At 38.7% G+C, this 8999-nt stretch overlaps 1 protein-coding gene across 1 annotated transcript; it reads left to right on the top strand.

Moving 5' to 3' along the window:
* The first annotated feature begins 2223 nt into the window (after positions 1–2223).
* Positions 2224–8441, top strand: FAM171A1 (family with sequence similarity 171 member A1). Its single transcript, XM_029086220.1, has 4 exons — positions 2224–2305; positions 2396–2512; positions 4940–5054; positions 5708–8441. The coding sequence occupies exons 1-4, from the start codon at positions 2224–2226 to the stop codon at positions 7410–7412; spliced, it is 2019 nt and encodes a 672-aa protein (XP_028942053.1). The 3' UTR covers positions 7413–8441.
* The last annotated feature ends 558 nt before the right edge of the window (positions 8442–8999 follow it).

Raw genomic sequence — 8999 nt, 5'->3', positions numbered from 1 at the left:
GGGAAGCATGATGAATTCATCACTCCCGTCCTTCCATTCTTTTTTTTAATCAGCGCTTTTATATCTCTTTTAGTCTTAAAGTTCTGTTTCACATAGTTGTGTATTTGAATAGTTGGTGTATTTTCTCGTTGTCCAGACCTTGCAGAAATAAAATGACAAAGTTTAAGCTTACAGGAGTTTTCTTACCAAATGGCATTTTAGGTACAAGATAGAAGCAGTTTTTGACCTCATAGGTTATTTTTTACACTCATGGTCTACGGCTATTAGTATGACATCGTCACCAAAAGTGCATGACTAGAAAATCTGAAGGGATAGTGGCCATCTTAGTGGAGAAAATGAATCTACTTTTTTTTATTTTTTCCAGAAACTTCACACATAACTGTGGATAATTCTATTCTATTCTTCCTGATAATGTTTCCCTAAAAGAGGTAAACTAATGGTTACGTCAAGGTGTTCTGATGTGACAGTTATGGATGCCATATATGTGAATCTGTGTACACAGATTTTAATCTTTTGGTACTGTGAATCGAAATAACTTGTCTTGGGTGACTTTCTTTATGAAATAACAGAGTATTGCTACTCTATACAGGCTGGAAATGATACTTGGAAAACTGAAAATTATGTCAGTAATTCCTTTCCCCTGTTGCCCACAAATTCAGTTTGTTTGCAAATACAGAGTCATTATATGGCAGTGATAGTCACTAGATCTAGAAATCCTCTCAAACATGTATTTTTCTAAATCTTTTACTATATTCAGATGGATTTATTGTTAGCTGAAGATGGTGGACTTAAAAGGGTGAACTTACATAGGAAGAATCAGTAGTGGAGAGGAAATTAATACTCAGAAAAGACATTCTCGTATGTACAGGGTTTGTACAGATGGATAATCTAAGGAACACAGAGGAAATCATCAGGATCTCAGTGGCACTAAAAAATCCCAACAAACAAAAAAACCAACAACAGCATCTCTTCTGTGCATTCTGCCCTCACTGCTAAGTGTTCAGACGACTGTCATCTGCAAATGCTCGTGCTTAGTCCTGAGTGACATCTGATGAAAAGCACCGTTTCAGCAGTTACATGCAGGAGACTATTTAAAGGAATGGGAATCAGAAGTACAAGATGCAGCTTGCCTTTAAAGTGAGCATTCGAAACTGAGGAAGGGAAATGCAGCATTCTGCCCCTGCTTTGGACTGAAATAGAGGGCTGCACTACAGAAGTGCGGAGGGGTTTATCCCTTCTCTATGCACAGATCAGCCGTACTGGTAGTGGCCACCACAGTTTGTGAAGAACCTCCTTAGAGAGCTAATGCTGTCTGTTACGGTACCCGCTGGAGATGCCAATCCAGGACTGCAGCTTTGGGAAATGCTGCTTGATGCTGTGGTGGCTTCCCAGCAACTGCTTTCGGTGTCCAGGCCAGCAATTCTGTGTTTCTTTCAAAGAGAATAAATACGGGAGCAGTCTACGAGCCATACTGGACATTTAATATATCAGAAACTACGATGAATTTTTGTCTCGTGCAACCCCAGAGTCAGGGGTCTTAATGAATTACAAAAAGTCATACAGCTGATTCAGTTGTGAAGGTTTTTTGTAGCCCAGTTCTTGCAACAAAATTTACCTTCTAAAAGTAGAACAGCTCTCAACTAGTGCAGCTTGTCAATCTGGAGTATGTCAGTCTTAAGAGTTATGTGAACTTAAACACATTGCTTTAAAATTGTCAACCTTATTTTTGAAATGATCATTTGATAATTCTAAAAAGTCTATTAAATTTCCTTTGAGAAACATATTTTTAAAAAGTCATCATCTAGTACCAAACAGTATTCTTGGATGCACACTCATTCTGAATGACTAACATTACTGAATCAAAGTGGTGGTGCAACTTAATTCTACGTTTATTGGCAGTAACATTTGTAAGCTTGTTTTCTGTATAGGAAAACCAACATTTTGAAGAAGTATTTTCTTCAGTGTTCTAGAAGATAACAGCCAGAGCAGATAGAAAGGTGGCGTGCAGAACTCACATGTGGTCTGGGAGATGTGATCTTCTCTTGAAATACAGTTTTTAAGTGGGCTCTCTACTTAGCTATCAGCTTCAGGAATATCCTTCTTCAAAAAAGGGGAATCTAATATGACAATAATTATTTTCTTTTAGCCTTTTTGAAGATTTATTAGTTTTATTTAATCTTAAATGGGATTTTCGTGTACAAAGCTTCTGAGAAGGTTACAGGGATGATTGCTTGTGGGAGCTCTCAAATGCCAGTGACAAAAAGGCACAATCTCCCACTTCACAGCAATGCACTCGACCCCTACGGTACATGGATAGGTTTTGTTACTGGTTGCTTTTTACACTTGTTTGCAGAGGAATATCTGTAACATCTTCCTACAATCTTTACATTTACAGGGACATGGCTGAAGAGTAGTCTGGGCCTTGTACAACAGGAAGGAAATCAGTTAACTTGGACTTACATTGCACCTCAGCTGGGCTACTGGGTTGCAGCTATGTCCCCTACTATCCCAGGTAAGATGGAGCTGAATTTTATTGCTATTTGCAGCATCGAGTAATTATTTATTCATATATAATGTTTATATTTTTCAGAATGACCTCATCTGAGATGCCCCAGCTTGATCAATAATGGATTATTAGAAAACAGAAATCTGAAAGTAAAGGGCTAAAATATTTTGGGGATTGTGGGGGGCAGCCCTTGTGCTCAAAACCTCCGAGTCATTTAAATGGGAAACTTTTAACATGTTCCTGCTTTGATGCGTTTATGTCACCACCGCCTGGTAGAGCCATTGCTAGAAATTGAGGGGAGTTACAACATCAGTGTATGGCTGTTACAGCAGGTGGAAAACTATATGCTGTGAAGTTTCTGTACAGAAACTCTCAAAGAAGTGGATTCAGCTAAGGCCAACATCATCCTGGGTTAGACATTTGCTGATGGATTGATTGTAACTTTTTTTTTTCTTTTACACTGAAGATGCCCATTTTGCCCTGGCTCCCGCTTTGCATCGTCTTAGTGACTGATTAACTTATGCCATGAATAACTTAGCACAGAAGTTCTAGGAAGTGTATTAGCAGAGTGGCATTAGTAGGTGACCCAACCGGTTGTCATCTGCAAGCTTTTGGGCATCACTGTAGAACCTCACTTTGAATTAGGCATTATATGTACTTCTGTGCCTGTGGAGATTATTAATGTGGCAACTTGCTCTTCTTTTTTTCTGTCTGTGGCTGCCTCAGATTTCTTAGTATTAGTTCTTCAGCCACCAGTAATTAGAGATATCTCTGTGTATAAAAGCCAAACAATCAAACAAAACTCCTCCTCTGACAGATTTTCTTTATTAGGTTTTCTGGAGGAAAACCAAATACAGTAGAAATTAAAACATTCTTGCCTTGGCTCTGCAAGCTAAATAAACTATATCTAACCAACAAAACAAACTCTAACATGAGGAGTGTTTTTAAAGTCTGCTTGTATATGCCGTGAAGTTGTTTCATGATATGCAAGCTTTTTATTTGAGGTTATATTAAATGGAATTAGCTGGAATATTCAGCTGATTCATTGCTGAACGGAGTTTAGAGGCAAGTGCAGATCTGAATAAGCTATCATATTGAATTTAATGTAATTTTACAAAATAATTTTACTTCAAGAAAAAGCAACTGCTCTGAGGCAAACATTTCCCAGTATAGCTCTGTCCCAGACTACAAGGAAGTTACACTAGTCATGAAATGGTGCCACTAACTCTGAGAAGGCCCGTAACTCTTAACAGGAGAAAGCTTATTTGTCCATGCAGTTTAACTCGTGTGGCAGAATTTCTACTTGTATTTTATTTTTCTTTCTTTCTCAGGGCTAGATCTGGGTTCCTAAAACTTTCTTGCAATGGGAACAACATTTGCATGAAAAATTCAAGTGATTTATATAGTCTTCTTTTTGCTTAATGTCCTGAAGCAAAAGTATCAGTCAATTTTGTAAAGGTAGTGGTGGAACAGAACATATAAATACTTAGATTTCCCAAATGCAGTATACCTGATGTTATTTTTAATAAGGTTAATGTCTTTTTTGCTTATTTTACCTCCTCATTGAATCTGTTTTATTTCTTATCTCAAAAAATTGACAAAAATGAGCTTTGTATTCTTTAGCCATGGCTCTACAGACCACTCAAGATCCACAGATGAGGTTTTACAAACCTCATGAACTATAACCTTAATGTTGGCCAAGTTTGCTGTCCTTCACAGTACATGCATGATACTGTCAGCTGGTGCTGTTACCTCCATGACAGCAGATGAAAATTTGGGCTTTTATTTCAAAATCATAAGTGTTTTACAAACCAACAGGGTTACACATGGCTAATTGTGAACAGATGCTGTCCACATGTGTGCATTCCTTTGTAGGTTAGAACATTTAATAGGCATTATTGAAACCTGGAGTTACAACACTGTTTCACTAGCAGCCTGTTTTTTAAAGCTACTGAAGATCTGCTTGGCTTGATCTAGACTTCAGAGCACCAACACATCTTCCAGTGAATCCTGTACTGCACTGTATGTACTGTTTAGTGCAAAGCACAACAAATGTTGTTAAAGAGGAGTTGTTGGCCACAGTGCTGCTAAGTGCATTACAGTGCTGGAAGATGCTGTGATGGCTTTTCTCCAGTGATGAGAGCTTTGGTGCACTGTGTTGGCAGCATTCACTGATGCATGCTCCCATTGAAACTTAACTGCTTTTCCACAGAATTATCTATCTGGACTTGCAGTCATAAAAATCAGCACATGCTTTCTCCACAACTTGCTGCCCTTCTCCAGAGATGGTCTGCTCAATAGGCACCAAGGCTATGAGCGGCAGTGTTGCTCACCCTGATAACAAGGGAAGATGTCCCTCTCTTTGTTTAATTGTTGTTCCTCTTCCTGTTTGCAGGTTGTTATAGGTCTAAATTATCTTTTCTGGCCTTCCAGGTCCCGTTGTAACACACGACATTTCCAGCTATCACACAATGTTTCTTTTGGCAATTTTAGGAGGGATGGCTCTCATACTTCTAGTCTTGCTGTGTCTGCTTTTATATTATTGCAGGTAAGATTCACATCCTGGTTATTTAGTTCATGTTGGAAATAGAATCTTTCTTGTGCTCGTGAAATTAAAAGCTTTTGTATTGAAACATTTTTATTTCGGGAGGAGAGGGAATAAAGCAAGCAAGCACTTGAAGAAGAAAGAAAAGGTGAGATCAAATTCTGTATGTTCCTGGTTACATGGAGCATATACAATCCCTGCCTTTGGTAGGATGGTAGATGAATGAATCACACACTCCTGTATCTGTGTTTTCCTTGTAAGATGTTCTAAAGCAAGCACAGGCATAGGTCAAAGATCTTTGTCATTGTACCTGTTATGCATTTGCAAGTGATCTTTTCTATTAGTCTTATATTGAAATGAATGTTACACTTTTATCAGCAAGTGTATATTAATGAGTGATTTTGTATTTGCTTCCTCCAGACATTTGCTCCAGTTTGTAATTGGTGCTTGAAATATTTCTCAATTGACATTAGTTATTCTTTCATTTTATCTTCTCCTCTGGGATAAGCTTTTAATTGTTAGAGAATGCAATAAAAGCTCAGTTCCCCTAATATTAGTCACTGCTTAAAAATCTCCCATTAAGACACCCTTGCTGTTCTTGTTTCTGTGTATAACAGTCATAAATGTGTAACTTCTTTTGTTACTGGCTTTTATAGAAGAAAATGTTTAAGACCACGTCAGCATCATAAGAAACTACAACTTTCGACAGCACTGGACACTTCTAAGAAGGATCAAGCAACCTCAATGTCCCATATAAATTTAATATTTTCACGTCGTGAGTCAGAATTTCCTGGCGGGCTGTCCATTGCTAGCAATGGACACACTGAAAACTCAGGTGCAAAGGAATTAATCAGTGCTGTCCACATGGAGATGGTATCACCTAGTGGAGAAGCCGATATGCATACACCTATGCTCAAACACTCCTTCAGTACTTCCCAGGAGTTTAGCTCTCGAGAGGAACTACTCTCTGACAAGGAGAAAGACAAGAGCAGAATTTCCTTGGATGACCTGACTCCCAGCGGGTCTCTAAGAAAAGACTACCACAAATCAGCAGATACTTTTGCTTTAAAGACAAGAAAATCTACAGAAACAGCTGAAGGCTATGAGTCCCCTATCAAAGATGAGCATAGGAGAAGTTACAATGCTATGCTATCTCAGCCTTTATTTGAAAAGCAAGAGAGAGAAATTCAAGTATCTATGAACCATATTGCTACTGGAAGTAAATACAATATTCAGGAACAAATATACCCCACACCTTCAGCCCCTGAAAAAGAGCTGCTGGACTGCAGACCTACTGATTGTATGATGTCTCGTTCAGTTGATCACCTTGAAAGACCTACATCTTTCCCTCGACCAGGTCAGTTAATCTGCTGCAATTCTGTTGACCAAGTCAATGACAGTGTTTACAGAAAAGTTTTGCCTGCATTGGTTATCCCAGGTCATTACATGAAATTGCCAGGAGAACACCCTTTTGTTAGCCAGCCGCTGGTTGTCCCAGCTGACCAGCAGATTGATATAGAAAGACTTCAGGCTGAGCTTCCTAACCCTCATGCACGACTTTTTCCACACCCCCCACAGCAGCTGCAACCCCAACAGTTAGCATCCCAAGCAATATCTCAGCAACATTTGCAGGATGCAGGTGCAGCTGAGTGGAGTCAACAGAATGCTTCCATGTCTGAATCTATTTCCATTCCTGCCTCACTTAATGATGCATCCCTGGCTCAAATGAATAGCGAAGTGCAGCTTCTTACAGAAAAGGCTTTGATGGAATTAGGCGGTGGAAAGCCATTGCCTCATCCTCGAGCATGGTTTGTTTCCCTAGATGGACGTTCAAATGCTCACGTTAGACATTCATACATCGATCTCCAAAGAGCTGGTAGGAATGGGAGTAATGATGCCAGTTTGGACTCTGGTGTTGACATGAATGAACCAAAATCTGCCCGAAAGGGAAGAGGAGGAGATCATCTGTCTGCACCACAGAGTCACCCACCAGTTCAAGAGCACCAGCAGAGGGAGCAGAAGGTTTCAGATAGCACAGCTTACACACAACTTGTGTACTTGGATGATATGGACCAAAGTGGCAGTGAGTGTGGAACAGCAGTTTGTAGCCCTGAGGACAATGCTATACGATGCCTACTAGAAGGCACTAGTAAGAGAAGTGGTGTGCAGCTGCCCAGCCTGCAGGAAGAAACAAGAACTGTGGATACCAAACCAGAGCCATTAACTAGTCCTGAACATGGAACATCAGTTCAAGGTGATGAGGAGGATGAGGAGGATGAGGAAGATGACCAAGGTGAAGATAAGAAGAGTCCTTGGCAGAAACGAGAGGAAAGACCACTAATGACTTTCAATCTAAAGTGAGCTATTGTGAAAATCCACCATTCAGTGGAGTATAAAATTGCCAAATATTCTTTCTGTGGAAGTGCTTGATTTTTTTTCCTTTTATTTTTTTTGTTGTGGAGAGAAAAGAGAAAAATAAACTGTGGTGAGCAACATTTGAAAGAACTTAAATGCATTACTGTGTAAATGTTAGAAAAGAATTAAAATCATTCCTCTGGTTTAACGGCTGCCTCCAGTGAGATAGCTGAACAAAGAGTGTGATTGTTATTCCATATACTTGATATTGGTCATCCAGGATGTTGAAAATACTGACAAATTGTTTTGGTTGGTTTATGACCTCAATCTCCTTATGAATGGGAGCTGGTAAAGCTTTTGTTTTGTAGGCCAATTTTATGTTGATAATGCTACTGAAAGTATCTTAAAAACAAGAGTTTGACACATGGTGTCCAAAATTGTGCATTATCTCAATGAAAGGCTATGCATTGCTGCTTTTAGTAATATTTTGCTTATACTATGCTTATCTTAATTTTACAAGTTGGTTGTAAACATTTTATGTCCTTTATTATAAACTACTCAGCAATTTATTTTAATGTAAAACTGCAGGAAACTTGAGTAGCATCCCTTAGCATTGAAGCCTTTTTATGAAACCAAACTGAACTTTGTGTCGACGAAGATTCCTCCAATTCTGGTCCCATTTACTCAAAGTGCCTTTTTTACAGTAACAATGAACGGTCCCTTCTTTTGCTAACTCCTTTTAATTGACCCCATTTGGGATTTTATATTCTGAACTTCTACCTTTTATTTTAAGCTGCATGCCAAGAGTCCCATTTTGTGCTGAGCATTTCTCACTTCAATACAGTGTATTCTGTAGCTATCATGTATATTGTGGATTCTGTTTAGACAGGATAGACTTAGAAGACATTTTAAAGGGCCCAGAGTAGCCAAGAAGATAGTTTCATTGACTGTATATATTGTTAGTTTCCTCTGGAATCATATGAGCTAATCATGCTCATATAAAATGGACTATAGACCGAGCAAGTGGATTGAATGTGTCTATAAAAATTCGGAAAAAGAAAAAAAAAAAAAAAAACCTATCCAAAAGTGCCAGAATGAATCTTCTGTGCTTTCTCCATACAGAGCTGCTTGGTTATCCAGAAACTATAATTGAAAATAAACTGCAAAAAAAATCTTTGTGGATTTTTTCCTCTGTTGGTGGTCATCACTTTATTTTATATTATTTAATAAGAAAAATACTTTGGTTTCACTTTTGCTGTGCATATTTATGCTTGTGTGGCTTACTAACACGCTTCCTTATGCTGTTCTCATGAACTTCAGTTAATAATGAAATTTGGGCCCCTTTTCAGAAGAACATCCTCCCTGTCTTGATAAATACATAACTGTTTGCTTAAGCATCACTGAAGACTTTGGAAGTGAAATCTTGGTATCACCAAAATTCTCTATGAAATCACACTTCCTGTGGGGCCAGTTTTCTTCATGAGATTTCTGTAGATACTCACACTTACTGCACACGTCTCACATCTTCATGAATTGGGTTCACAGGAGGGAAAGTATGTGACTTCCACTCTTGTGGAATCCTTCGTACACATT

This window comes from Antrostomus carolinensis, unplaced genomic scaffold (assembly GCF_000700745.2).
Source record: "Antrostomus carolinensis isolate BGI_N321 unplaced genomic scaffold, ASM70074v2 scaffold3878, whole genome shotgun sequence".
NCBI lineage: Eukaryota > Metazoa > Chordata > Aves > Caprimulgiformes > Caprimulgidae > Antrostomus > Antrostomus carolinensis.
This window is presented reverse-complemented; position numbering and strand designations above follow the sequence as displayed.